General features: G+C 49.0%; 11 protein-coding genes and 1 non-coding gene across 12 annotated transcripts; 5 read left to right on the forward strand and 7 right to left on the reverse strand.

The window, feature by feature from the left end:
- Positions 1-175: 175 nt before the first annotated feature.
- Positions 176-2,008, reverse strand: BO83DRAFT_206998 (putative MFS multidrug transporter). Its single transcript, XM_025526685.1, has 2 exons — positions 1,782-2,008; positions 176-1,723 (listed from the first exon to the last, which is right to left on the reverse strand). The coding sequence occupies exons 1-2, from the start codon at positions 1,813-1,815 to the stop codon at positions 222-224; spliced, it is 1,536 nt and encodes a 511-aa protein (XP_025382023.1). The 5' UTR covers positions 1,816-2,008; the 3' UTR covers positions 176-221.
- Positions 2,009-3,878: 1,870 nt separating this feature from the next.
- BO83DRAFT_383641 (Mpv17/PMP22 family protein) lies at positions 3,879-4,936 on the forward strand. The gene is made up of 5 exons (XM_025532514.1): positions 3,879-3,981; positions 4,057-4,111; positions 4,172-4,277; positions 4,346-4,651; positions 4,722-4,936. Exons 1-5 carry the CDS (start codon positions 3,971-3,973, stop codon positions 4,787-4,789), a joined length of 546 nt encoding a protein of 181 aa, XP_025382024.1. The 5' UTR covers positions 3,879-3,970; the 3' UTR covers positions 4,790-4,936.
- A 124-nt stretch (positions 4,937-5,060) lies between these two features.
- Positions 5,061-5,408, reverse strand: BO83DRAFT_326890 (uncharacterized protein; the record flags this gene model as incomplete). The annotated part of the gene is made up of 1 exon (XM_025528056.1): positions 5,061-5,408. A coding segment is annotated over one exon (348 nt), but the record flags the coding sequence as incomplete, so codon positions are not given.
- Positions 5,409-6,095: 687 nt separating this feature from the next.
- On the reverse strand, positions 6,096-7,751 carry BO83DRAFT_350351 (uncharacterized protein). Its single transcript, XM_025528902.1, has 2 exons — positions 7,641-7,751; positions 6,096-7,572 (listed from the first exon to the last, which is right to left on the reverse strand). Exons 1-2 carry the CDS (start codon positions 7,669-7,671, stop codon positions 6,215-6,217), a joined length of 1,389 nt encoding a protein of 462 aa, XP_025382026.1. The 5' UTR covers positions 7,672-7,751; the 3' UTR covers positions 6,096-6,214.
- An 883-nt stretch (positions 7,752-8,634) lies between these two features.
- Positions 8,635-10,680, forward strand: BO83DRAFT_432765 (LCCL domain-containing protein; the record flags this gene model as incomplete). The annotated part of the gene is made up of 1 exon (XM_025535642.1): positions 8,635-10,680. The coding sequence occupies one exon, from the start codon at positions 8,635-8,637 to the stop codon at positions 10,678-10,680; it is 2,046 nt and encodes a 681-aa protein (XP_025382027.1).
- A 300-nt stretch (positions 10,681-10,980) lies between these two features.
- Positions 10,981-14,004, reverse strand: BO83DRAFT_207047 (amino acid permease). Its single transcript, XM_025526686.1, has 19 exons — positions 13,787-14,004; positions 13,687-13,720; positions 13,553-13,622; positions 13,425-13,497; positions 13,335-13,363; positions 13,166-13,230; positions 13,051-13,122; positions 12,881-12,995; positions 12,752-12,830; positions 12,662-12,696; positions 12,575-12,603; positions 12,494-12,526; positions 12,422-12,446; positions 12,167-12,368; positions 12,036-12,113; positions 11,838-11,966; positions 11,624-11,771; positions 11,491-11,569; positions 10,981-11,384 (listed from the first exon to the last, which is right to left on the reverse strand). Exons 1-19 carry the CDS (start codon positions 13,882-13,884, stop codon positions 11,281-11,283), a joined length of 1,497 nt encoding a protein of 498 aa, XP_025382028.1. The 5' UTR covers positions 13,885-14,004; the 3' UTR covers positions 10,981-11,280.
- Positions 14,005-14,764: 760 nt separating this feature from the next.
- Positions 14,765-16,697, forward strand: BO83DRAFT_326920 (putative flavin containing polyamine oxidase; the record flags this gene model as incomplete). The annotated part of the gene is made up of 5 exons (XM_025528059.1): positions 14,765-14,895; positions 14,955-14,985; positions 15,048-15,185; positions 15,238-15,538; positions 15,652-16,697. The coding sequence occupies 5 exons, from the start codon at positions 14,765-14,767 to the stop codon at positions 16,695-16,697; spliced, it is 1,647 nt and encodes a 548-aa protein (XP_025382029.1).
- Positions 16,698-16,849: 152 nt separating this feature from the next.
- On the forward strand, positions 16,850-16,921 carry BO83DRAFT_t270. The gene has a single exon. It is a non-coding gene; the product is annotated as a tRNA-Arg (tRNA).
- A 358-nt stretch (positions 16,922-17,279) lies between these two features.
- Positions 17,280-21,272, reverse strand: BO83DRAFT_412831 (cytochrome P450; the record flags this gene model as incomplete). The annotated part of the gene is made up of 9 exons (XM_025534443.1): positions 17,280-17,526; positions 17,549-17,690; positions 17,733-17,871; positions 17,894-18,169; positions 18,242-18,571; positions 18,678-18,787; positions 18,850-18,945; positions 20,280-20,326; positions 20,473-21,272. The coding sequence occupies 9 exons, from the start codon at positions 21,270-21,272 to the stop codon at positions 17,376-17,378; spliced, it is 2,091 nt and encodes a 696-aa protein (XP_025382030.1). The 3' UTR covers positions 17,280-17,375.
- Positions 21,273-21,299: 27 nt separating this feature from the next.
- BO83DRAFT_283744 (uncharacterized protein) lies at positions 21,300-21,656 on the reverse strand (the record flags this gene model as incomplete). Its single annotated transcript, XM_025527101.1, has 1 exon — positions 21,300-21,656. A coding segment is annotated over one exon (357 nt), but the record flags the coding sequence as incomplete, so codon positions are not given.
- A 1,153-nt stretch (positions 21,657-22,809) lies between these two features.
- BO83DRAFT_383649 (terpenoid synthase) lies at positions 22,810-23,829 on the forward strand. The gene has a single exon (XM_025532515.1). It carries the CDS (start codon positions 22,830-22,832, stop codon positions 23,784-23,786), a length of 957 nt encoding a protein of 318 aa, XP_025382032.1. The 5' UTR covers positions 22,810-22,829; the 3' UTR covers positions 23,787-23,829.
- Positions 23,830-24,048: 219 nt separating this feature from the next.
- BO83DRAFT_460329 (fungal specific transcription factor domain-containing protein) lies at positions 24,049-26,919 on the reverse strand (the record flags this gene model as incomplete). The annotated part of the gene is made up of 7 exons (XM_025537200.1): positions 26,814-26,919; positions 26,641-26,749; positions 26,512-26,571; positions 26,318-26,445; positions 25,657-26,201; positions 25,480-25,590; positions 24,049-25,414 (listed from the first exon to the last, which is right to left on the reverse strand). Exons 1-7 carry the CDS (start codon positions 26,886-26,888, stop codon positions 24,049-24,051), a joined length of 2,394 nt encoding a protein of 797 aa, XP_025382033.1. The 5' UTR covers positions 26,889-26,919.
- Between the last annotated feature and the right edge of the window lie 725 nt (positions 26,920-27,644).

Below are 27,644 nucleotides of genomic sequence, written 5' to 3' on the forward strand. Positions count from 1 at the left end.
TTGTACCAACGAGAGACAAAGCCTAATGTGTACCAGGCAACTACTAAGTAGTAGTAGCTACATTAAAGATCTGCTCAACATTCATCCTGCTGACCAGTCACAGTATCAACGCTCAATCTACATACAATAAGCCCATTACATCAATATAGTATTTCATCATGCTGAAGGCACCAGGCCACGCTCTCATCATGCACTCATCAAACATACATGCATCACAAAATCTACTCCTTAATCTCCCTCGCGGGCCCATTACTAGGCTCCCGCATCAGATCCGCCCTTTTATCCAACATCGCCTCCGCCATAAACGGACTCCTCTCACGGATACTCTTCCCCCACACAATGAACGACAACGGTGCCAGCGTCAGCAACAAACTAATAAACGCCAACAACGTACTCGCCCACTGGAATCCCAACGTATTATACATACTGGAAGTAGCCAGCGGCAAAAACGCAGAGACAGTGTTCTCCCCGACCACAAAACAAGCCATCGCGCTCCCAGCATATTTGCAATACGCGTCTACCACGTAATCCGCAATGCCACTGACCACAACCACACTACCCATGCCCACCATCCAGAGTCCCACGGCCGGAGCAATCCACGGCATGGAGGGGTAAGACGTCCATGCATACACGAACATTCCCCCCGCAATGCCGAAGACACCCCCTCCGACGGAAAGATAAAGTCTAGCCTCTGGAATGGGCGTCCCGGGGATTTCCTTATTTCGTTTCGAAGAGTTGAAGTACAGCCGTGCGGATATCAGCGAGAAAAACCACCCACACACTTCGCCGATGAATACCGCCGCCTGGACATACCCTGCCTCCACGGGCGTCCAGTTATACAGTCCCACGAAGACCTGCTCGACGGATTGCGTGAACAAGTATAATGTGCCGACAGTGAAAGCCGACCACAGCGTGGAGAAAAAGACGACGTATTCGGTGAAGAGCAGCTTGAACGGTCGGCGAATGCTGGTGAGCAGGACCTGGCGGAGCGGTTCGGCTTGGAGTTCGTGCTGCGTGTATGCGTTCTCGCCCTTTTCGCGCAGTTTCCGAGCTCGGCGTTGCAGGATCACGGATCCTCTGGTTTCCTTGAGGATGAGAATGTTCACGAGTAGCAATGCGCCGACCCAGATGAGTTGTAGGTAGGAGATCCATCTCCAGGACAGATGAGCGAAGATAGGTGCACCGACTAAAGGCCCCGCACTACTTCCACCGAGGTAGGCGACGATCCAGAGAGCGACGGGTTTCGTGCGCGCCATTTCTGTCTCGAAGAGGTTGCCAATGATGCTTGCGGAGCCGTTGCCGAGGACGGCCACGCAGCCACCGGCGAAGAAGCGGACAATTATAAGAGTGGCGAAATTTTGGGCGACGGCTTGGGGGATTACGAAAATGAAGAAGACGAAGTTGGTGAGGAGAAATGTGATGCGGGTGCCGAAGTCTTCCATGAGGGGCAGAATAAGGAGACAGAAGAAGACGCCTCCCATCGTCCAAGAGGCGACGGGCCAGTATGAGTTTGGAAAAGTGGCATCGCTGACATTAAATTCGTCGTTTATTGCTTCATGGGCGACTGTAATGATAGTGCCATTCATGAGGGCCACGAAGGTGGTGGTCAGAGCAGTAATGGTCATTAGCCATTTCCTGGAAGTGGGCCAGTTGAATGGATTCTGGGGGTCCTTGGGACCATCCCAGTCCACGACCGTTGCATTGGAGCAATCACTGCAAGGGGCTGTGTCCATGGTCAGAATCCTAGTTCTAGAAGACAAGAGACGGAGTAGGAAACCTACTCGAGTGCTTCTCCTCATCCTCGACTGCCACCATGCTTGCGAGTTCGCGAGGACACGCAAAGTATCGGCCGCGTGAGAAACCTGTCTGTGCGAAGATATTCCCGGGAATCTCGAAGCTTATAGTCTAGGGGCCAAAATTAGGACAAGCAGAGGGATTTATATGTAGATAATCATCCACGCGGCAATCGTCTCTGGTGTCAGACCAGGGTGGGACATTCCAAGCAGTTCGTTGTCTCCTTGCAGGAATATCGCAACAACTTATACACAAGACATTCACTTCTGGCGGGAAAATTGCATCCGGTTTACCAGAAAGGGTTAGGCAATGGCTCCATCGGAGAGCGCTGAGGAGTGGAATCTTCCTTTCAAGTGATGGATGTGAAGGCTGGTGGGGAGGCACGATGCTAATAAAGCTTGGGTGCGATTAAGGGTTTCGAAGGAGAGAAGTGGAGTTTGAAATTGCCGCTGGATTACATATGGGTCCCCGAGTGTTTAGCGCAGCCCTATCCCTCTCTCGAGATTTGTAAGTTCTAGAACAATTCATCAGGTTGTAACTAGTAGATAGATGATTTCTAGATACAAGGTGAACCCTGAGCCGAGGTCGATGTGTTATGAGAACCGGGACCATCACACTTGTTCACACTCCAGTGGATCATCAGGACCTTCATCTTGGTAAAATTTTTGCATTTCCAGCATCTCCCCACCGGTAACTTTCGTCTGTCTGTTCCTAACCAGGCACCTCAAGCTCACTCAGTATCCGTTAGCGACCCAGATTTTCGGTGGCTACCGCTGAGCTTTCTCCGTCGAGCAGCCTGTTTGGGATTAGTGTGCGGTTCACGTGAAGGGGATTTTCACCACCGCTTACAAAATGAAATTATGCGATGGGTTGGATGCTCGGGTGATGAATCAAATCAATGCCTGAGCAGATCTTTTTGGCTTCCCTGCGTGACTCATTGAATTTACAAATAGATAGTCTACCCCATCCTACGGATTTCACCGGCCTCCGATTGGCTGGCTGGCAATGTTACACCGATGGGCCCTGTCATGTTCAGCGTGTTCCGCAGGAGCTTGGGTACACTACGGAGTAGATCATAGACACTATGATATGTCTTCGGGGTTATAATACCAGTACTATCACATGGAGCCGCGACAGCCACGCGATGTGCATCATGAAGGGTACAAAAGCCCTCAAAAGGCGGTTTCCAGACGGCTCTCTGTGTCAATGAATTTATCCCCCATTTCGAGTCGTTATTGGTAGCGTCCACCAGCTAGCTAGCTAGCAGTTCACTGACTTTTCAGTCAGGTTCTGCTAGCCACATGATGTAGGTTTTTCTACCTCAGTTTGCAGGCGATAAGTTAATGCGCAGGCAAGATTACAATCCCGTCCTTGCAACAAAGCCAGAGGTTTAGGGCGAATGAGGGAAAGTAGTGCGACAGCCTTATATCAATCATTCATGGCGCTTGTTGTAGAGATAGCTAAGAGGGTCCTATAGTGGACTATACTAAGGACAGTGTAGAAGGGTTCTTGGACGCCATCTGTCTAGTCCTCGGCATATGGTGCCTCAGGTACGAATTCCTATCCTCAGGCACTAAGCTTTGCCACTGGATATTACTAAACCCAAAGCGGAATGGTTTGACTGGTCCGATGGTTGATGTCAGCTGGTACGAGGAACAGCATACAGGTTTGTGTTGGCAAAACTGTAAGCATGAGCGAATGCCGGTGTAGGAGACGCATCATCGGTGTGTCAGTTGCAATTCTAGCTTAGATCTACTGTTGTGTATATGATCCTGGAGAGCTAACTCTTAAATCAGCATGATATACTCCTGAATCTCCTAGTTGTCAGATAAAGATTAGTGAAGATCTGAATAAAAGGGAAGCCATAGAGGAAAGAATGAGGGCTTGGTTACAGATGAAAGTCTCTGTCTCTCTGAACCGGTCACATTTATCACATAAAACTTTGCATAAACTTTGCCAATCAGGCTTATTTGTCCAATAGTCCCCTCGGATCCCTGCAAGTGGTCGGATTACATCACGGCGGGCCGATTTCCTACTCGGGCGCATCCGCCACGCGACCGACATTCCTCCCTATTGAATCAAAACAGACTTCCAATTTCATCATCTCATCTTCATTTTCATCCCATTGATCCATTGACTAGACTTAAGGGAAAGAACCAATTGAGTCCCCTTCAATATGCTCGCGTGGTGAGTTGAACAACACCCACCCAAACACCACCACTGCCATCACCACCCCCGGCATTAACGATACCAATCCCCCAGGTACCAGAGATGTCTTATCCAGCGTCCTCTCTTGACGCAGAGCCTCACCACAGCGGTAAGCTTCAATCTGTCCTCATCACACTCTTTCAGCAAAGCTGAGAAAGAAATCCACCAGACCCTCTTCGCGGTAGGTGACGGGCTCGCCCAGCAAGCCGTCGAGAAGAAGGGCCTGCCCAATCATGATGTGACCCGAACTGGACGGATGGCTTTGTACGGAGGTGGTAAGTCCAGCCCAGCCCCCGTTCCCTCATCCCCCCTTCATTCCCTCTAAACAAAAGCAAAAATATAGCTGTTTTCGGCCCGGTCGCCACAAAATGGTTCCAGTTCCTCCAGAACCGCATCCAGCTTTCAACACCAACCAAGACTCTTGCTGCGCGCGTTAGTGCTGACCAGCTCGTCTGCGCTCCTACTATGATTGGTGTCTTTCTCACCAGTATGTCTGTCATGGAGGGCGTTGATCCTCAGGACAAGCTCAGTAGGACGTACTGGGATGCCCTGCGCGCCAATTGGATGCTTTGGCCGGCGGTTCAGACGCTTAACCTTGCTTTGGTGCCGTTGCAGTATCGTGTGTTGACGGTTAACGTTGTTAATATTGGTATGTGTCTTTGGATATTTCGTTTGTATAGGTTTGTTATGGTTGCTGGGTAGAGCTGATGGTTGTATAGGATGGAATTGCTTCCTGAGCTTGGTTAATAGCGTCCCTCATGGGGATGAGGTTGCGCCGGGAGTTTGATAGGTTTCGCTCTTTGGCTTTCCTGTATCTATTATGTTTGGGTTGGCTATTTACTACGTTTTTGGTTGTGTCGGATAGATGGCAAAATTTCCTTGGCTTAGAATAGATTTTGATTTCTGGTGTCCCCTTGTCCGAAATGATCATGGCCAGATATTCCTCTCTGAACCCACTGGGCAACTACCCATATTCGTTTGATAATTGCAACATGATATCAGTAACAGCACTATGTAAGCAGATTCTCAGGAGGAAATGGTATTAAGAAGCGCTTCGTTCAAAATAAAAAGTCTTCATCCGCCGATCCAGCCAGCCAAATTCGTAAATCTCTGAACGCGTCAAGGTCATTCTTCTCCAGCGCAACATTGACAGAAGGGTCATGCCATTGGTGTGTTCTTTTCGCTTCGGTGTCTCTCAACGACTCCCCGATAAACCGACAACTATCAAAATCGATAAGAACAAGCGTACCCTTCTCATCAATCATAATGTTTGCCGGGTTAATGTCATTATGCACAAGTCCGAACGAATGAATATGATTGATGGCAGACATAATCCCTTCTAGACCTTCCTTCATCTTCTCTCCCACCAGCTCACGAGCACTCGAAAGGAAAGCGATCTTGTTGAGCTAATGTTTAGGTCTTCAGTGTGGTGACTCAGGGCTAACAATTAAGGAAACAGCGTATAATGTATCATTACGGTTTTGAATGTCACTGGTCTGTTTGGAGTGATTAGGGACTGATTCTTTTGATATTCCAATGTCTGCGTAAAAGATTCACTTTCTAATGATTTATCCCCCAGCATCATCCGTCTGCAAATCCCCCTTTCTCTTCTTCTTGTGGGCAAAAAGCCATGCCGGATTCCGTCTCTATTTCTTAGGCCGGTATGCAATCGAATCTTCGCAGTCAGTTCTCATGCAATCCCAAGAGGCCGAAGCTAACCCAAGATGAAGGGAGAAAGCCGCGAAAAAAATTATCCCGCCGCATACTGGTGTAGCCTTCGAGTAACCGAGACTCAAGCGCTAATAAAGCGAGTGTGTGCACCACTCACACTTCGCTACTGAGAGGCAAGAACTCTAATAACATTTCGGTGGACGCTTCGAGTCTAAAGAGCCTCTTGTCTTTGTCCCAGGTTTACATACTTTCATCCAATGATAGGCAGTTCTCGATATTTACAGGCCCTGCAGCCGGAATGTTTATATCTCTACTCAAATGCAGTATTTCCGTAAACCTGTTATTGAAGAGCCAAAGTGCTACAATAGGGCGCGATATTCCTAATATATTAGATCTATCATATAGCCAAAGATACTAGGATTATAGATATCCGACATGGAAGACGTCAGAGAATAATCATTTCCGTAATAGAATAAGACGTCTGGGGTCTGCGGACACAAGGTGAGAGAGACGAAGCTGTGGGAAGAGGTAATTTTGCAAATCAATGTGCAGCATTATGTAGCTCCTTAACTAGGGTGTCAATAACTGCATTGACCAGCTCTGGCTCCGCGACGCCTGTCTGCCATGTGATTCCCAAGACCAGACAGCCATCACCACCGGTGATTGACGAGACCTCCAGAGCTGCACCTAAAGCACTGGGTGTCTGGGAGAACATCGCCCGTGTGGTCTGCGGCCGCGACGGGTCTTCTTCCTGTTTGGACTGCAAGACACCCACATTTGATACTTCAAAGCTTTCATCGCGGTCTTTGCCAATCTTTCCCCGGAAGAGGTCCTGAAAGTTATCTATATGTTTGAGCAAGCATGTGCCAGCATTTTTGCCTTCGCGACCCAGTGCCTGTTCGATGGTCGCACGAGACTTCCTGGCTTGATCCCATGGGAAGGTGTCGGGATATTGATTCACCTCGTTCCGATAGAAGCTTTCGGCAAAGTCCATGACCCAAACGCCCATAGACTGATCTGTAATTTCTCCTCCCTTCAGCCACCTTCGACATGAGATGGCGCCGTTCATTTGAACTTTGATATACTTCGCTGGCAAGTGGGTGAGAAGAGCGCGGGCAACTGCTGCTTGCAGAGCCGCGGTGACAGTTGCATTGTTTCGACGACAGTTCTTCCTAAATGCTGCAGACACAGCTGCGGGGATGATGATTTGGCGTAACTCGGTCTTAACCGGAGCAGATATTTTGGCTCCTGTCCAGAGGCGTGGATCACGATGAGACCATACCTTCGCTCTGAAAAGAGCATTAAGAAGGAAAGGTATGGTCGTAGGACATGGATGGAGCGCTTCCAGGTTTGGTAGCAGAGGTGATGTGGGCGACTGAATGACTTGCTTAACCTCGCCTGGGGTCAGGAAAGTAGCAGCAGCGTGCAATGCATCCAAGAACGTCTGATGAAATGCCTTCCCTGAAGTCCCGTCCCCAATCGCATGGTGGAACACATAGACTGCCGTAAAGCGCAGGTCATTCGCCTCGTCTGTCAGGATGAATAGTCTCCAGTACGGCAAAGGGGCAGCAAACCCTGTACTATGTTGAACTTGCAGCAATTCGCACAATTCTATATCCGGTTCATTGCTGTTGGGAAAGTCGCGGGTGCGCCTCTGGAATGCCACCGACTGGCTCAGATCAATTTTCGGAAGGCGCACGAACCAGGTATCTTCGGTATCTTCATTGATGGGGATGGCGGACAAGATAGGATGCTGGCCGATCAGTGTTTCACAGGCCTTGTATACATAGTCTTTTAAAGGCAGAGTGAAAGTATCCGGCAAGATGTAGGTTGCCGACACCGCGACGTTGAAATATAGTCCGAGAGAATGGCGCGCGGTGGAGTATTTCTCCAGAGGCCCTGACAGCTGTCAGTACATTCAAGTCCTTGTTGGCCTCGACTTCTCAAGTCAGGCACTTCTCACTCACCAACTGGACGTAGTCTTTCAAAATCATTCATTGTTGCAAGGATGTCGCATGCTAAGACTCTGGGCGCGATGAAACAGAAGGAGAAAGAAGAAGTACAATGGAAGGCCACGAACAACAATAACTTGCCTATTCAAGGCCCAATCCGCCGGGGAAAATCAACGGGTCGCGCCGCCCCTGTATATTTTCCGCGTTAAAACTTCCTTTTCCGGACAACCTTGCGACGGCATACAAGGCAGACATCAATACCATCCGGTCTGATATAGTCAATTGCTCCATGTCAACAGAAGGGGTACTGCATAAGTATTATTATGTTTCCATCTTTCTCTAGTATTTGTTAGAAGGTTTGTCGGACAGTACTACTACTTCGTTTCTAAAATCTACTTAGCCCACTCGGGGTCTGCAATCTATGTGAGTGGAAGTAGTAGTGTATGGAGTATGCAGGCCAAAGTTCCATGCATGCTACACTCTCCGTATTAGTTTATTGCTCATTACTCTTTCGAGTCATTGATCAGGATTTAAGGCAATCCGGTTTCGGGAGCCGTCAGTCATGTGATGAGCAAAATCACATGCCCCTTGACCATCACGTGCCGTGACATCGGGCGCCAAAAAGAGAGGCGAAACACCGGAAACTCACGGAAGCCCGACTAACCTGACTCCAGTAGTTCACCGACTGTCCGTCTGTCGCCTCTGGATATGCATCCATGTAACTAGTCCCGACGTGCCTCATTCTTTTCCTTATCGTTATTCTTATTCTCACACCTGATTTCCCGTTCGTCTTTCTCTCCCTTCCAGTGCTCTATCATTTGAGCCCTCCGATCCCCTCCTTCCACGGGCTGGAAGGGTCTCTCTGGTCGCGGTCTAGAATCCCCCGAGTCCTAGCGCCCCTCCACCGTTCGTCCCCACAGTTATCTGCGTCCGTTCCTTGGTCGTCTCGGGGTTCTGATATACACTCACCGTAATCTCCCACAATTGCTCGCATCGACGTCCTTGCAGCATGCTTGGAGAAGGACCTGAGGACGGCTCTCGTCCTCATGTTCCACCACTATGGGAAACGGAAAACCGTCCCGCTGACGATTCCCCCGACCTCCCTCAGCATGAAGAGACCGGTCTCCCATACTTACCCGTCTGGCTACGGGAGTCATCCAAATCCATTCGCTGGGGATGGGTTCCATTGCCGCTACGCAAAGCAGGCTGGGCCATAGCCGACTGGGTCAAGGGCCCGAAACCTCCGCAATCCCTGCTATTGAAGCCGCTGTTCCCTCGCTATCAAGAATTGCCGGTTCGGTTACTCGAACGCTTCTTTCCCAAACGCAAGCACAAGATCGCATTGCTGGCACTGCTGTATATTGTCTGGTTTCTGCCCTGGACCATTGTCTTGCTGCATTCACGACAGGGCGGTTACATCGAGGGCTATGGACGACCGAAGACACTCGCTTGCTCCACGAGTCTATGGCAGTCTGGCAATGACTGTGGCCTCAACGGCAACGACTGTCGCCCCTTCTCTGCATCAACTATGGCCTTCCGGTGTCCTGCAAACTGCCGCGACTCGAAATTGCTCCAGCCGCATACGATCGGCAACCAGACCTACAGCTACCAGGGCCTGGTAGTGGGAGGTCCTCAACCAGAATCCGATGAGCCTGCCGTGTATCGAGCAGATAGTTTCGTCTGTCAGGCAGCCATTCATGCGGGTGTCATCACTAATGCGGTTGGTGGCTGTGGTGTCTTGAAACTGGATGGTGCCGCCCATTCTTTCCATGCGTCAAAGCAACATGGAATTCGCTCGGTTGAATTTCCGTCGACCTTCCCCAAATCGTTCAGCTTTGTCGAGCTGTCCTCAGCACAGGCAACCTGCCCTCAAGATCCTCGCTGGCCATTGCTAGGCATTACCATTGGCGCACTAAGTCTTCTTTGGCTGTTTTGCGTCTCCCCACCTGTTCTGTTCTTCAGCACGTTCGTCATGCTGTTTTGCCAGGTGGGACTGGTTTCTGATCCGCCCTCGATCTCTCAGTTTGCAGACCTTTTCTCAACTATGTTCTCACGACTCTTGCCGGCGTCGTTTGTGGCCTTCGTCTTGTATAAGTATTGCGCACGGCCGCTTCTGACCCCGCTTTCCGAGCCAATGTACCAGCTGACTAAACTGTTCCTCTACCTGCCACCTGCCTTTATTGGTGGTCTGAACAATTACACTTTCGCCAGGCTGATCCCGCTCGAGCGTTTGACTCCTCATGATATCCAGAAACAGCCCGGAGCCAAGGTTGCACTGGCTCTAGTGATCCCCACGGTGGTCTGCATCATCTTGAGTCAAGCCTGGCAAATCCGCATGGGAGGCTTAATGCCTCGCTACCTCAAGATCTATTGCACTATGGGTCTCATCCTACTGATCTTACTCCCACTGCCAGGTCTGCGCTTGAGAATCCATCATTACATTCTTGCCATCCTTCTCATGCCGGGAACGGCCCTACCTACGCGCCCCTCGTTGATCTATCAGGGATTACTATTGGGCCTCTTCATCAACGGCATCGCTCGCTGGGGATTTGCGTCGATCATCGAAACACCCGCCGCCTTGGGCGAGCAAGCCCCGGGCCCTGGGGGTTCGCACGGATGGTGGGGCGGGACCTACCCCAATGTCAGTGATTCCTCGGTCTCCGTCTCCCTTCCTGGTCCTGGGTCTCCTGAAACACATCACGGAAATGGAAACATCACATTCAATCTCTGGGAACGGCAACGTATGGACAAGATGGGCGTAGATGGTATTTCTGTACTGGTGAACGACGTCGAGCGCTGGCGCGGCTATCTGGACGAAGACAAGCGGGGTGAGTTTATATGGCATCGACATGGGCACAGAGGGCTGGAACTGCAACATCGACCCACCATCGAGAGTGACCAGCTGGATGTCACTGTGCAGGATGATGACTCTGAGCCGGAAGACCTATTCTTTCGGTTCGCCTTCCTCAAGGGAGCGGAAGCAGGCAAATACGGTGGAGCCGGGGTTTGGCTACGGGATGGAAGATGGATATCGCCGCCTCCGCCGAAGTCGTAAACATAGATTTGGTGACTTTGCTGAGCCTGCTAAATTGTTGATTCGTTCCTTTTGTCTCCTCATCTGGTACGAATAAACGTGATCCATGCTGCAGATCCATTAACCAGACTCTTTTATATTCTTACGCCTTGAAACACCTCCTGCGCTTTCATATCACCCAATCCCGGGTTGGTGGCAACGCGCTATGAGTGGTTGGTTATGTCGCCGCCTCGCAATGATTACACTGACCTCTCGCACGTACATGAGCATGATGAATTACTGGCTTGCAGCAGCTTCTAGTGACTCTCCCAACAAGCCATTGAAGAGCAAAGCATTCGTACTCTTCAGATCCTAACTCTATTCAGCCCATTATTGTCAAGCTAGATGCGTCACTTTGGGAAGTAATCTATGGATCGAAACGTCTTGATTACGCAAATCCACGCCGAAAAAAAAATGAAAATGAACAGTCCACTCCGGACAAAACATGGTTCCATTATATCAAGGATGTATCTGTAGACACATGTACCCTAATTAGAATTATATAGCTATCCCCCTGCTACTATCACACATATCTCTTCAACCCTCAATCGCCTCCACGAAAACCTTCCACAGGGGTATAAATTAAGACAAATCCACCCTCGGCCCCGTAAAATTCTTCATCCCGTCCACAACCCACTGTACCACCGAGACGATGACAATAATGGCAAATGCAACAATGCAGTAATCTAGCAGAACATGTCAGCACTGAGCACGGCCCCAGCCTCTCAAAAAGAGGAAAAAAAAAAAAAAAAAAAAAAAAAAAGAGAGAGAGAAGGAAGAGGAAAACCTTACTCATACTACTCCCCGTAACCGGCCGATCAGGCGGGAATAGGAACAGCACAGTAGTAAGTGCAATATACGATAGAGAGATCTATTCATGTTAGAACATCTGCCACTATACGAAGACATGTGTAAATGTACATACAGTATCGATCACCCATCCAATTGCATTAGGCACTTTCCACTTGCGATCAGGGAGGGTCCTCCGTCCGCGTAAACAATTCACTGCGATTGGCATGGCGTAAGAGAGATCAAGTGCGACGACAGAAGCGGAGACGATTGCGTTGAAGGCACTGCGTTTATCTCAGTATGTGTTTTATATTCTTTCAGGGGTAAGATAATTTCGGGGAGGGAGGTACCTGCTTGATCCGAGGTAAATGCACCCGAAGATAATCACCACAAAGGCGGTTAACATAAGTGCGTTCAAGGGAAGACCGAGTCTGGGGTGCACTCGCGCGAAGAATTTGGAGGCGGGGAGACCGCCGTCTCTGTTTCGTGTTAGTCTTCGTGTCCCTGTACTTAGGGAAGCAGGGAGCAAGAAAGGAGGGGTGACGTGCCTGGCGAATGCAAAGATCATTCGGCTGCTTGTTGTCATGACGCTGAGTGTTGCGAATAATAGACAGACAAGAGGGAGCCTGTAGTCCGACTTTAGTGCCGGTTGAATGAAAAGAGGTGGAGTGGAACATACATGAGGAGGCAGATGCCGCCCACCCGGTTGTTGGTGGCATGGATGAGGATTTCTAGTAGAGGCCCTGCGCTGGAATTGACTACTTCGTCCATGTTGCCCGCGACGAACAAGAGGACAATGAGGAATACCGCCCCGGTAAAGGTACCAATGCCGACGCAGACTACCATGATCTTGGGTCCTTTGATTGAGGGGTTGGGTATCTCTGTGTTCGAGCGTTATTAATAGGTTATTTAGGTTGCATATTGGAAGTGATACCTTCGATCATATGAGCCACCGCGTCCTAGTTCATGTTAGATTGACATCAGCACTGGTGAGTGGGATACGTACAAATGCGGTCACTCCAAGTCCCCCTTGAAGAAGCTGCGTCTGTTAGCGTCGTGGTAGACTAGTATAAGAGATGTGGCTAACCCCCAGTAACCAAGCCACTCCATCAGGCCCTATCGCTCGTTAGCTTGGCTTGCAATATTCACAGGACCTCTCCTTCAGTTAACTTACAGCCAGTTTGATTGACAAAGTCGCAGAACACAAAGCTATATGCATGGTCAGCTTAGTGTGCGGCCAAGACACTTTGACGGGAATACATACTAGGCAGAGTTGTAGTCCGGGGATGCACAAGCCAGCACCGTGACGCAAATCAGAACAAAACCACCGATGGACCAGGTGACTGTTCCAGTTAATAACCCGCTCTGATACATTTCCCGCAGGGTAGCTTACATGCTCCACGGTAGATGATTGGCAAGATCGAATTCATGAAAGCGTTAATGACGAATGCAAGCAGTGTGTATCCTACGTAGATCAGGAACTCTTGCCAGCGCTGCCAAACAAAGTCCTACCAGCATAGTATCAACATCCAGATGATTGTCCAGAGACACTAGAAGTCTTACCGGGTACACGGATGACACAATTCCAGCAATCAATTCGCAGGAGAGAAGGGCATTGGTGGCGACAAGGGCAACCTAGCTGGTCAGCGCTGATCAGGCCATTTCTGCGGAGACATACCCATCCCGCCACATTAATCCATCCGGTTACCCAGGATAGGATAGGAACCCATTTTGGCCAGGATACTGAGAGACGTTAGGGGATACTAACGAGGTAGGGATAATCCTACGTACTGACTGCAAGTCAAAATTAGTATGGCATCCTGACTGGTTGCTGCGGGAAAACATACCGGCTACCCAATGATACTGTCCTCCCGCCCTGATACATTCTTGTTAGTGACTAAGTTTTTAGCAAACCACGCTGATTTGATAGAACTCACGTTGGATATGCGGACAAGAATTCAGCTAGCGACACTGCAATACAGAGGTTGCAGAACCCCGCCGTGACCAAACCTATGACTGGGGGTCAGCAAACCCAAATAGGAAACTAATTCCATTGGCAGCCCACCCCAGACGACACTAGTGCTCCCCCCTGAAGGTAAGCTGAGGGATAAGCTCGCGGATAGAGCCGTCCAAGACTAATCGGCAGATTATCAGCACGTGTGATCGACCCGTGGGCAGTTGGCACTGCAGAGGACATACATTAAGCACCGCAAAGGCCAATCCAAGCATAGACCTAATCTCGGGTCAATAAGGTTTCTTCCATCGGGGTATCCAGGACCAGGCAATCAATAGTACACACAAGGTCGAAAAGTTCCGTTGCAGCTCGGATTTATGACCCATTTCGGCCAATTGAACATCATCATCGGGCCCATCGTGGGCGACTTTCGTTTTTTCCATGGCCGAGGGTTCAGTCCAAGGGGATTGTTGACGGGAGATTTTGGCGGATGATGGAGTTGAAGTGCGACATGAGGTTACTGGCAGCTTAAATCGCACTGAGAGGGGTAATTTTGGGCTAATAGGAGCTATGGATCAAAGGGGTATGTCCAGCCTCATGCGGGGAAGCTTAATATACCCGCGGCTGGTCAAACATCGCCCAATCCTCTTTGCGCGGCACTACTGTCAACCAGAAAGGGCAGATCAGGATCTATCCGGAATTGCGGCCCCAGGCACCCATCGGTCTATTTCGAGGTGGGGATGCCTTATCTCCTTATCGCGCTGCCTTATCAGGCGTTGCTGGCCAATCAGGAGGGAGGACCGCCTCACCCGCCTGGACATTCCTGTCTGGTGCAAAATCACCGGCTTATTCTGCTGCGCGGCTTCCATCCCTTGATGATTGCTGAATGAATCGCCTTCCAGAAGCTTGTCGAGGAATGTCTCACGTGGTACGCCCTCTTGTCTTGGCTGCCCGCCAAGATGCCTGTCCCGATCACAAGGCGCTTCTACCAGCCCTTCACCGATCATCCTTGCCCTTCCGTGCAGACACACTATTGATTTGATGCTTTTGCTTTTGCTTCCTCCCTCTTTGGGTTCACGCCTGATTAACTACTATTTGAGCTGGCCCTTGTCCGGCTGACCAGCCCACCATGCCAGGTCCTGACAGGCTTGATTTGACCCCCTTTATCCTCCCTGGTGTAGCAGTTGTCGTTCTCAAAACGGCCAATCTACTTACTACTACCAGTGCATAGCAAGCAACTCATTCTAATGCAAAACTGAGTGAATATATACCAGACTACTATTGCCATCCACTTTCACTGTCCGTAGACGTCACTCACCTGCCATGCATACGATACCCATCACCGTTTCTTTATACGCCTTCCTAGCGACGACCTTTCTGTTCTCCTGCTCCGCTTATGTTGCACAGGCGCCGCTTAGCGATGACAAGTGCACCGAAACAACGGTGGCCATCTTGTAGGAGCTCCCCGCTAAGATTTACTATCGCGCTGGAGCTTAGCGTCTAACGTTAACAGGGGTGGAGGGATGGCCGGCATTGCAGCTGCAGTAGGTGACCCTCAGGCCCCCTACCCTAAACCCCGACCGGCAATGCTCACCAAGACTGCTAGCAAGCCTTGTCCAACGCATCTATCGACGACTTCATTATCCTCGAATATCGCCATACCTTGGGTGGTCGTGTCTGGCATACCGACTTCGGGAAGGATAAGCAGGGCAAACCATATGTGATTGAGCTAGGAGCCAACTGGGTATGACAACCTACACTCTGTCAAATCAACATTCGCCTCACCATAACTACAGCTCCAAGGACTCGGCTCTGATGCCATCGAGAATCCAGTCTGGGCACTAGCCAAAAAGTACGATCTGAAAAACACTTACTCCAACTACAGCTCCATCCGGACATATAACGAGACCGGCTACAGTGACTACCGCTATTTACTTGACGACTACACCCAGGCCTACCACATTGCTGCCCGCAATGCCGGCCGCATCCTGACGCAGAACCTGCAAGACCAAACCGCACGCACTGGGCTCGCCCTCGCTGGCTGGAGACCACGCAAGAATGACATGGCTGCACAAGCCGTGGAATGGTGGAGCTGGGGTATGAACAATTACCGTTAAAAGGGGGAACACCCAACCCTTTTCACACCCATCGGGATAACACCAACCCTATCCCATCTCTCTCACCGGACTAACGCATATCCCCTCAATTAGACTGGGAAGACGCACACACGCCCGAAACCAGCTCGCTGGTCTTCGGTATCGCCGGCGAAAACCTAACCTTCAACCAATTCGGCAAAGCCAACCACCTCGTCCTCGACCCGCGCGGATATAGCACCATCATCGAAAACGAAGCGCTCACCTTCCTAGCCAACCCCTCCGATAGCCGCCTACGTCTCAACACCCGTGTTACCCGCATCGAATACTCCTTAAGGGGCGTAACAATTCACACCAAGGACAACAAAAACAGCAACACCTGCATCCGAGCCGCCTACGCAATCTGCACCTTCTCCCTGGGCGTCCTCCAGAACAAAGCCGTGACCTTCGACCCTCCCCTGCCGTCCTGGAAACAAACCGCCATCGAAAAATTCAACATGGGTACCTACACCAAGATATTCATGCAATTCCCGGAGACCTTCTGGCCCACAGACACACAATTCTTCCTCTACGCCTCCCCAACAACAAGAGGCTACTATCCCGTCTTTCAATCCCTCTCGACAGAAAACTTCCTCCCCGACTCAAACATCCTCTTCGCCACTGTCGTCGACGAACAAGCCTACCGCGTCGAACGCCAATCCCTCACCCAAACCAAAGACCAAATCCTCAATGTTTTGAGAGAGATGTTTCCCGACAAGGACATACCCGAGCCTACGGCGTTTACTTACCCCCGCTGGACGAACGAACCCTGGGTCTACGGCAGCTACTCCAACTGGCCGGCAGGAACGACCCTCGAGATGCATCAGAATCTGCGGGCGAATACGGAAAGACTCTGGTTCGCAGGGGAGGCGACTAGTGCCCCCTATTTCGGGTTCTTGCATGGGGCGTGGTATGAGGGACGTGAGGCGGGGGATAATGTTGCCGCGCTGTTGCAGGGAAGGTGTGCGGAGGATGTCACTCGTACTTCTGGTACTAGTAGCACTAATGGGGAAGAGGAGGAGGAAGTGTGTGGGGAAAGGGTGTTTTATGAGCAGTTGAATGGGACTACGCCGTTGGATGCGTATAGTCGGCTGAATGGGTGGCCGGCGGTCAGTTACTACTAGTAGTAGCATGATTGGTTTCTTGTAGCATCTGCTTCATTGCCGTGTTGGTTAGAATGGATGGATGGATGGCGTTGGGGTGGGAATTAACTTAATCAGGGATCTAACTTTGATCTGCGTTATGTGGCCAAAATATCTACAAAGGTACATCGATTGGCCTGCTGGCCCAATGGTAAGGCGCTTGACTACGGATCAAGAGATTGCAGGTTCGAATCCTGCGTAGGTCATTTCTTTTTTTATCTTTTCTTTTTTTGCCAGTTCGCTTCGCTTAGCGGGTGGGTGGACTATCTCATGCCGTCCTGTGGTTTGGTGGGGCGCCTTCCGTGCAAGATCTATCGCCGGGAGAGATATCAAATTTAGTACTCCGTACAGGTGTCCCTTTGTGGCTTCACTTGTGTTCAGCTGTGGTACCATCCTGATTATGTCAAGTAAATTGGCATTCCTAGACTTGTCCCAGTATAGGTCCTATCCTTGTAGGCTTTTTGTATGGCGCTAGTCCTAGCTAGTGTAGTTCAATCTCAATTCAAATCGATCAAATTTTATATATTTTTCGAACAACTCATACTTATCTGCTACAGTCGTGGTTCTCCACCCAGAACGAGCTTCACTGTCTGAAGCAATTTCATTAACCCTATTCACTGTTGCATCAATCATTATCCTGTGTTCTCCGCTATAGCTACCTCAAACCGTCTCCGACCGTTTCTTCGTTGCATCATACGTCATCTCATTCATAAAGGCACTCCGAGCACGCACCTCCTTCCCCAAGACAAACATCATTGTAGGAATAAGCGACAGTACCAAGCAAAAAAGAACCAAGTAGCATACACGCCCACTGATACCCTAGCACCCGGTACATGCTCATAGTTGCAAGTGGCAGGAAAGCAGAGAAAACATTCTCTCCCGCAGCAACAGCACCCATGGCACTTCCAGAAAACAGGCAATAAAAATCAACCACGTAGTCCGTCACTCCCGTCACGACGCACACACTACCGGCACCTACCAAGGTCAATCAAATAGTAGGTGCAATCCATGGCAGACTCGAATACGAAGTCCAAGCATAGACGAACATACTACCCGAGAGACCAAAAACCCCGCCCTCCACCGCCATATACAGCCTTGCCTCCGGGAACGGAGTCCCGGGAACTTCGGTATTTCTGGAAACAAACGCGAAGTAAAGCTTCCGAGAAAGAAAAATTCACTAACCAGCCTAGACATTCTCCGATGATGATAGCGCATTGAACATAACCCGTCTGTGAAACCTCCCAGTTATATAGGCCCATGAACACCTGCTCGATGGACTGGGTAAAGTGAAACAGAGTCCCCACTGTAAAAGCGGACCAAATAGTCGACGCGAAGAGGACAGACTCTATTGTGAATAAAATCATTGGTCTCGTGGTGCTAACTACAAGGCCCTGTAGATTCAGTCGAGATAAAACAGCCCCACTCGCCTCATGACCACTGCTCTCGCCACCATTCTTGCGATTGAGTCATGCTCGTCGTGCAAGGATCGCGCTGCCACGCGACTCATGTAGGAAGAAATAGTAGACTGGAAATAGAGCCCCAAAGCAGATGAGCTGCATATGGCTAATCCACCTCCATCCCAAGGAGTGGAAAATCATGGCGCCCATCACAGGGCCCGTACTGCTCCAGCTCATACAGCCAAGAATATATAGACTGACTGGAATAGACCTGAACCACTCAGTGCTCCATAGATTTCCAACCACACCGGCGGCGGTATTGGCCAAAATAGCGACACAGCCGCCGGCGAAGAACCGGGTGACGACTAACGTCGCGAAGTTTTGAGCCACGGCTTGGGGCACAAGGAAGCACAGGAATAATAGATAGGTTGAGAGGAAGATATGACCGGTCCCGAAATCCTCTGCTAGGGAAAGAATAAATGAAGCAGAGCATGCACCGCCCCTAGCCCATGTCGTTATCGGCCAGTAAAAATTTGGAAAAATTTGGAAATGTATTCTCGTTGACATGGAAGTGTTTTGAGATCTCAAAGTGCGCCACGGTAATGATGGTTCCATTGATCATGGCGAGAAAGGTGGTGAAGGCAGCGAGACATGTCAGGGTCCATTTTTGTCTCACTCACTAGTTGTAGGGGTTTTCGGGATCGTTATCATCAGCCCAGAGAGATTTGCGGTGTCACTTTCATTGGAGTTGAGATGGCCTTGGGAGGCTCCGACAAGGTTTTGGAGATGTGTCTCTGTGTAGGTTTCCATGTATTCGTTGTGCTTGGTTTTTACTGTAACGACAGCCATTCACAATTTGTTATGTCTCGAAGTATTCAATAGCCATATTACAACAATTCCTGATCTATGATCTATATACTATCGACAACATATCCAGGACTTGGTAAAGCGTCTTGGTTCTCAGAATAGTACCTTGTTTCGGAATAGCCGACTATTAGGTCATTATAGTCTTGTCTTTGGGTAGCGGAGCCCTACGGGGAAGGCAGAGGGATGCAAGTTTGCAGTGATTCGCTTAGCTTCGGATCCGTGTGCCGATTAGCCGCCCGTGGACGTAGTATTTGTCGGCAATGTTGAACGGACTAACAAACCAGATCTTGACGTTGAATGCGCTGCACTATAGGGGGTAGTTCTATAGACCTATTATCGGTACTATTTAGCACACTACTCATCATGCTCAGGTATTTCTATGTAAGAGCTCGCCGATCATCTGATAGTGTCGACGACTGAACCTAGTACGTGATCTGTAGCTACTCTGGAGATCATCAAGATGCCGGCCTCTGGTGATAGAGAGGAAGATGCATAATGTGCGGCGATCAAGCCACGGACTTACAGACATCGGTATATGGTTTGGTAGAATGCCAGGCTACAGTGACTGTCCCGATATACATCGGTAACCGATTCGGTCCTGGAACTTTCTTCAAAACTTTGGGGACTTACGGAAGATTGACGACTGGTACTTGGAAAGAAGAAGCGTATTCCTCACAAGGAATGTTTGCCTTGGTCTATTGAGCCAAGACGGCTAGAACACCATCTTACATATAGAATGTTGGGGTTATATTGCAACAGCGTGTCCCTATAACCTATGATAAGGATGAGGATCTAAGCCTAACTTATTCTGGTGAAGCTCGGAGAATCGGGAAATGTACAGATGTTGTCTGCTTTGGGGTCGATGATCTTCACTGCCCAACTTTTCGAAAATCCGACGCTTAAGTAGAACCCGAGGGTATCTCGGCAAGGGAGCCCGAAGGCATACGTATTTTGTAGTTTGGGTCATTTCGGTGGACCAGTCTGAATGAAATCCCGAAATAAGATAAACAGTGTCCGTTTGTCGTACCTGTTCTACCGGGGATACAGTGAGCGTAGGGATAGCCAACTGACAGTTGGGCTGTGCACCGCCGGATTGGATCCGACTGTAAAATAGGCAGCGGAGGTGGAGCTCTGTAAAGTCTTCCTGAATGCCAATCTACACACCTTAAGTTACATCGAAATGTCAAAACTAAATGTCATCACTACATTATCACTTTCATCATGACTAGCCACTTCTTATAAGCGTCATTATAACGGCATCATATCATAGTCAGATGCTGGCCTTTTTCACTCTAGATACCCGCATCATGAGTGGCGGCACATCCCATGTTCCCCATGAACGAAGACCTGTGAGCCAGGGGCTGATATCATCAGACGCAAGTTCGCAGTTGAACTCAGTTGCGAACTTGCAGAATACTACCTTTGCCATGCCATATGCCATGCTATTTACATATCAATAAAATTCATGTATGATAGATAATAGGTCAACTCACTCTTGGCCAATACAACCCCGCGGTCCTGCCGAAAAGGGATGGCATGCCGCTTTGTTATCTTTCTGGTACGGGCCTTCTGCACCCTCTAGCCAACGATCAGGAACAAAACTTTCAGGGTTCCAGAAGTGGTTTGGGGAATGTGTGGCTGCAAAAATTGGAATATAGACTCGTGTGTTTCCTGCGACCCAGTGACCGGCTATGGGTGCCCCTCCTGGAGGGGTAACACGATGCATAGCTCCGGGGAGTGGGGGGTACATTCTTAAAGCCTCCTTTATACAAGCATCTAAGTAAGCAAGCTTCGATACCGATTCCAGAGAGACCTGGCTCTTATGGTGGAATTCTGTGCGAATCTCGTCTTTTAGACGCGCAAAGCACTCGGGGTGCTGGAGGAGGCACGCAGTCAAGAATGTCATGAGGCCCATGGTTGTTTCTGCTCCTCCAATCATCATGATGTGAGCATTGGCACGAATGTCCTTCTCAGTCAAAGCTGAGCTGCGACTGTTGCGAAATGTAAGACCAATAAGGTCAGGCTCGTCGCTTTGGATTTGAAGCCGATGGTCTATGAGGTCATTCGAAGGCTTGAAGTATGCCTTGCGGAACCATTTTGACATCCAGGGTATGGTCCACCGGAGCAAAAGGTTGATCCAGGTGAAGTCAGCGAGAGCTGATAGTAAATTCGAGGCTTTTATCAATCTGGGCTGGCCGTGTACCCACGATTTCCGTGCTCCTGCTCGTAAGACGCCCAATTCCTCACCGTACTGAAAATGCCCAACAATTTCAAAAAGCGTGTAATGGAACATATCCCGTATATTTGTGATATGCCCTTCCATGCCGGAAAGGGTTTCAACGAGAGCGTCACCATACTTGGCTAGGATTGGTTCCTGGCGGGCTAAGGCTCGCCGTGAAAATGCTGGCGCGTAGGCTCGCCGAATTCTTGGATGATCTATGTCATCGGCTGCTAAGATAGAGGGCCGATTGTCATCATCTTCAAGATATCTGAAGAAATCAGACCCTCTCTTCATACCTTGTGGCACCGTGGGTGAACTGCTATATATATCCTTCCAGGCTTGTTCGTCGATGAAGCTCAGCTCATTAGGAGCGACGCGTACGACTGGTCCATACCTCAGATGAAGGTTGTGGAGCCACTGTGTTTGAATACCCTTCAGAGAGGCGTAGGTTACGGGGATCCTGCTGGCGGCTAGCGCTCGCGGGCCGGGAAAGTCTTTCAGTGGATGAATAAATAGGTTATAAGTAACCGCCGACAAGTACTATAGGCCACTCTCGAACTTAGCTCTCTCGATCGCTTATGCAGCTTCTCGGAGATAACAGCCTCGGGCAACATACCAGGAGTATCACTGTTGCCACAAGCATGCTCATCGCGATTTCTTCCGCCATCTTAGCTCTGAGTATAATATGCGCAGATTCTCTTAACAATCCGTGAAGAAGCGATGTGAAAAATCGAGGCAGGTAGAGGACAGACAGGGTGAATATTGCAGGATAGTGGATTGACTGCTCTGTCAAAGAGGGGAGCTTGACTAGATACTCTCGAGCCTGAATGACTGCACCTTGATAAGACATTGGACGTGGTCAATATCTAATTTACCAATGACAACTTTCTAACAGGACGAACTAGGAATGTGAAGAGGATACTGCCGTGAGGTTGTGCAACCAAACACATCACTCTCTATATTCCTTGCAGGACACTACCACTGTGACCGCGAGAGATACCCTGATCCTGTATGCCGATCATTTTATCACAGTGCTTAAATAGTATGGTTGCAGCTCCGTCATACAAGGCTCTGTAATACCAGCGACGTCAATCGCAAACCCCCTTGCTCAATTCGACCGCAAAATATCACCATGTTGAGAGAATTGCATATCTACAGATCGCTATGACCCCACACTTACTGACTCTTTTCTGTTCTCTGTATGCTATGCATTTACTATATTTTACATCTATCGCATGAACACTATATAATGGCCCAATCGTTTCATCTATATCATCTCACACAGCATAGCCTTTTCTGCATGTCTACATTTTCTGACAGTATTACTCACACCCCGTCTGTGCAACACAGCTGCGTGCATATCCCTGGGCTCCCCCAAATTGCCAGTTGCATCAAAGGACATGGCAATATTGAATTTTCATCGAAGCGACAGACACCATGATTGTCTCACAGAATGCGCGATCAATCCGATATGGCAACCTCATGACATAGGGAAGTCCTCCTTGCGAAAGACTCCATTAGTACCGATTTAGGAAAGACAGACATGCACTAACTTATATTTAAATAGCTTCCCAACACTTATTAGTACAACCCACAACTCCATGGTTATCAGCACCGCACACTGCAACAATGACAAAAGCCCAACCCTCAGTATCACCCGATGAATTCCTTAAAATTATCACACCCTTCTTGAACGAAATCTGCCCCAACCTCCCACCTTTTGCGCCCGACGAAGCCTTCAAAAACGAGGTCTTCAAGAAATTCGCAGCCGCTTCCGGCCTCCCAGAAGACACCATCCCCCACTTCGTCGACACAGGAGAAGTCCTACCACGATGCATCTACCCCAGTCTTCCCCGAGATTTAAAGATTTCCATAGGAGTCCTAACAGCATACGTCTTCTCGATCGACGACCAATGTTCAGACCCCGAATTTCGCGAGCAGCTTAAATCCTATCGCTCCGTCTTTCTTGGCAAATCCAGCACCAATCTGCAATACATCAAGGGCCTATACGACACTCTCCACGATATAGTTAGTCACTATGAATGGTATGCCGGCGACATGATCTTCAAATCAACCATGGACTCTGTGGGCATCAATATCGTGGAGGCAGAGCGAATGGGTGATTTCGTGGTCTCTCCTTCTACCAAGTTGTTTCCGGACTTCTTGCGACAAAAAAGTGGTATTGGAGAAGCTTACGCGTTTCTCTGCTTCCCTGAGAGTGACTGGAAGTTGGAGGATTACTTTACGTTGATCCCTGATTTAGCGGGGATTATTGAGCAGATGAATGATGTGTTGTCTTTTTATAAGGAGTCTGTTTTGGGAAATGAACCAGGGACGTGGATCAGGCAGACCTCTGTTTGCAGGGGGATTTCTGAGTATGAGGCTTTCCAGGGGAGAGTGGATCAGTGCTTGGGTAGTATCCGGAGATTGCGTGCTGCATGTGAGGGAAATCCGAGACTGCTAAAGACAGTCAACGAGTTTATCAATGGATATCTGGTATTTCATCTTGACGCGGGGAGGTATAAGCTGGATCAATTGGGCAGTTATGACGGCTGGCTGAATGAGAAAGCCTTTGGTGGAAATTAGAGGACTCGATAGACCAAAGCATTTAGGATCAATTGAATTAAAGGGTGGTGGAACTAAGTCAAAGACTTCAATTCTTATAATAGTACTTTATGTCAACACCGTGAAGAGATACATTCATTGCAATCTGGGTACCCATCACGGCTCTATATAGGGACAGGGCCGCGATGCTCGAACTTTCACAGCAAGACTAGGAGACCGTCTGGGAGGCCTGATATAGGGCAGCCCTTTGATTACATGCCTGATCGCGAGGTGTAGGCAAATGTCACACTTCCTCCAAGAAATAATCACTTATTTCCAAGCCGAGACTTAGATTAGGCGGGAAGAAAGACCCTATAATCTGCCCTGTGCTTGGATCATAAGGAAGGCCCTCATCGTAAGTATCCTGAGCGTTGGTATCCTTGTCCATTTGCATCAGACCAGGACTTTCTGGAGAAGGTTGGCACTTTACATGGGCTTCCAGAGAATTTGACGAACCGGAAAACGGTGAAGGACCGCTTCCAAATTCACTGGGGCGCGGGTCCGGAGTAGACGAAAGTCCGGTTGGTCTAGGTCCAGGCGGAACAGAAATGCCGACATCACTTGGGATAGGGTGAATAGGTAAATTCACTCCTGCATATTGTTCGATACGGCGTAGAAGGCATTGGCATAGTAAGCGAGCTTTCTCTGAGGCTGCGTTGGTCTTTGCTAGTATAGCAAGCCATTGAAGGGCTCTTTCAGTCGCCTTAGAAACCATTGAAGCTTTCTCTGGAACGTGACAAACACCAAAAGACAGCTCTATTAAAAGGACTGTGGTTGCTTGAACAAGGAAATGCAGTATACACCACCATGGTGACATTCTGTACAGTGCAGCAGCATCTAGTCCTTCGGGAAATAGCCTTAGCATATGGCAAGCCGATTCCACGCACTCAGCTGCTGTTCTGTGACAGAAATCCTGCATTTTCTCATCTGAAACGTTGCCTTCCTGCTCCGCAGGATTAGGACGGCGAAGACATGGCCGTGTTATGCCAATTTTGGTGCTATAGAATAAAAATGCCAGGCTCATCCGGTGGGTAGATATTGAATGAGTGACCTGTGAGGACTGTGTTGATGTAAAATCATAATCTTTAGGAAGACTCAAGAGCCAAGATTCGATGTCAGAGGTGAGACCTTGTATGGCAAACTCTATCCCCATCCAAGATGTGCGCGCTGCTCCGGGACTGTAGAGCTTGGCTGTCATTTTCTTTGATATTAGCGTGAGCAGAATGACATGGAGGAAGTGCAATGATCCACAAGGAGGACTGGCAGTTGCGCCTGTAGTCTTTGGGGTAGCTATTGAGTGTTTGGACTTCAGATCAAAACTTAAACCGTTGCCTTCAGTCCCGTGTGACAGACGGAGACAGTTTGTCACATCATCCTTTTCGAAATTCTCTTCGTCAACAGGAACAGGCAGGGGTATTGTATATATAGTATCATCTATGAAAGACGGCCGTCCTGTGATTATGCTAAGTCGGTGATCAAGCATGTAAAGGGACCACCATACGCGATACCGGATCTCCCTGGAAGTATCCGAAGCCGACTTGCTCATGTTGCGCAGATGCAACCCAAGACCAAGGGCTCCACGAACAGCACCTCCACAAATTCTCCAAGCACTTGAATCATTTGTAAGCACTGACTTGCATAGGTGACTTGTATATATGGACATAGATGTACGTACCGGTTGATATGCCCCAAAGAAAGCATGTACAAAGCTGTTAGCCCTTCCACTTGTAGTTGCTGTAGGTCAGGATGGTGAAAACTCCCGTTATCCATACTCAAGACCGTTGCTCTTGAGAAATACAGCCAGTGATTATTTTTGTTCAATTGCCATTCTGCTTCAGAGATATAAGCATACCTAGCAGCGATTGCAAAGACTACGTTTAAGACTGCGAGCCACTTGTTTCCTGGGCGTAAATTGGCATTGTTGAAGAATGCACGGAACTGGGCTCCGAATGGTGTGGTCCCAATGATTGGAAAAGAAGGATGCACCCGGTCCAAATAGCAGTTATAGAGCTTTGAAGCTATATCCTTTGACGGAAGTGCATAAGGCTCTTGTCGCTCGATACTTGGTAGCTCTTGATCATCAACATGGTAATTCGAAGCGGATATAAGACTATCATCAGAGTTTTGCAGTGATATAGATTCTTTAGGAGTCCCATATCCAGTCCCATCGTTGACATCTCGGCCTAATGAGTGTATCCACGCAATTTCGGAGCTTTGGCCAATGTAGCCCGTAGCCTGGGAAACTTCGTCCTTATTAAAGTCTTCACTGATACAATCAACGCAGTGGCTGGAGTCAACGAATGGTGGCAACTGGGAGTTGGGAGTTGAAAGAGGTCTTTGATTTCCGAGGAAGGGTGTTTGCCCATCAGGGGGCAAGGCAGGACTGGAGGATTCCTCCTACTTCTAGTCAGTATAAAATCTTGGAGTAGACAGAGCGAAGTGGAAATAGCGGGCGCGATCGGAACAAGAGATATGGCTAAGATTAAAGAGATGCGAGGAGTCTGTGTCTGTACCACTGTCAATGCCAGGTTCATCAGCTGCTCATTCGTAAGCCCAAATCTGTTGCTCAGGTTCTTCAAAGCGTCTTCGTAAGTCCGTATTTTGGCCTCCAAACTAGCCAATTGCCTTGGTGTACCAATTCCTCTAAAATCAGTTGAGGATCTAGCTAGTCAGATGAAAACACACCTCTTGGATTTCTCCCTTTTACCATCTGTGTAGCAGCAGATGATACCAGCCTCACGGCAGTTGCGACAACCGGACTTATCCCCTGTGCACTTTGTCTTTCTCTGTCTGCAGGATTCGCATGCTCGGCTCACGTGGCGACGATGAAATCTACCAGGGGTTGAGAATGTTTCCAAGCCTTCTGCTAGCCTAGGAATTGCCATCTTCCTGCTAGTCAAAATATGCTCCGCTCGGTGGGCGGACACCGCATGAGACGCATTGCCCTTGAGATCCTCGGTTAAATTCCGGGATTGAAGATAGAGAAGAGGGTGGTGGGATGGTCCTCACCACATCGCTGTAGTTGTGTGAATCGGTAGAGGATATCCTGAAGGTTGCTTGTTCTGGCCAAGGTGGATACTGCATCGTGTGGTGGAGGTTTAGGAATGAAGTCACAATCCTGTCCAGGCAATAATTAGTAGCTATTCTGTAGTAGAATCCTAAGGAGCTCATCTTGATGTCACCCATTGCTGATACCTTAGAGGGCTAAACAATCGAAGGATGATACACCAGAATAGTTCAAGTGAAGTAGATAATGTTTACGGAAAAGAGTAGCTGAGCTGAGGGTGAATATATAGTTTAAGACTGAGTTCTTCAACGAAAGTATAGAGATGTAACTTCGTCTGAAAGAGTGTGAAGCTAGTTCTCGAAAGAGTGATGTCTAATGGTTCAAGAAGAACCAAACCCTCAATCAGGTTCTCTCTCAACAGAATTTCACTAACGGAAAGCGCAGGTGGAAACCGCAGTCGTGGCTACCTTTCTCGTCTCTTTCTTTTTCCCACCAGCCGAGGATCGACCCGTCTGGTCTAGATGTTAGGTGCCAAACTGTTGACCGGACAAGCGAGAACTCTAATAGGCCCGAAATATGTAATGATGCGTATTTAAAAGAACAGAATCAGTATCAGTTCGTTTTAATGAAGTGAAGGTAGAGCCGCAGATGCAGACAGCGTATTCTCCATGATTAGCTAGTTTCTCTATGGGTATTGCTTGCTTCAGTCGTAACCGCAAAACCCTATTCAACTGGCTAGAAGGCAGTATTATGTAGTGAAGCTTGTCGGGTTGAGCCAAGATCGAATATGGTACAGTTCATCGTTGTATTCAGGCTGTCAACAGACGCGTTGG

The sequence above is a fragment of the Aspergillus eucalypticola genome, assembly GCF_003184535.1.
Source record: "Aspergillus eucalypticola CBS 122712 chromosome Unknown BO83scaffold_50, whole genome shotgun sequence".
Classification (NCBI taxonomy): Eukaryota; Fungi; Ascomycota; class Eurotiomycetes; order Eurotiales; family Aspergillaceae; genus Aspergillus; species Aspergillus eucalypticola.

Excerpts from the sequence above, each read along its gene's own strand:
- BO83DRAFT_206998 (XM_025526685.1), bottom strand. The coding sequence starts at position 1,815 with ATGGTGGCAGTCGAGGATGAGGAGAAGCACTCGA. Across the intron at positions 1,724-1,781 it reads GGATGAGGAGAAGCACTCGA|CCCCTTGCAGTGATTGCTCC; the intron begins GTAGGTTTCCTA and ends CCATGGACACAG.
- BO83DRAFT_383641 (XM_025532514.1), top strand. Across the intron at positions 4,278-4,345 it reads GATGGCTTTGTACGGAGGTG|CTGTTTTCGGCCCGGTCGCC; the intron begins GTAAGTCCAGCC and ends GCAAAAATATAG. Across the intron at positions 4,652-4,721 it reads GGTTAACGTTGTTAATATTG|GATGGAATTGCTTCCTGAGC; the intron begins GTATGTGTCTTT and ends ATGGTTGTATAG.
- BO83DRAFT_207047 (XM_025526686.1), bottom strand. The coding sequence starts at position 13,884 with ATGGAAAAAACGAAAGTCGCCCACGATGGGCCCGATGATGATGTTCAA. Across the intron at positions 12,369-12,421 it reads GGTGGCTCATATGATCGAAG|AGATACCCAACCCCTCAATC; the intron begins GTATCACTTCCA and ends GCTCGAACACAG. Across the intron at positions 12,114-12,166 it reads GGCGGCATCTGCCTCCTCAT|GCTCCCTCTTGTCTGTCTAT; the intron begins GTATGTTCCACT and ends GTCGGACTACAG.
- BO83DRAFT_383649 (XM_025532515.1), top strand. The coding sequence starts at position 22,830 with ATGACAAAAGCCCAACCCTCAGTATCACCCGATGAATTCCTTAAAATT.
- BO83DRAFT_350351 (XM_025528902.1), bottom strand. The coding sequence starts at position 7,671 with ATGAATGATTTTGAAAGACTACGTCCAGTTG. Across the intron at positions 7,573-7,640 it reads TGAAAGACTACGTCCAGTTG|GGCCTCTGGAGAAATACTCC; the intron begins GTGAGTGAGAAG and ends GACAGCTGTCAG.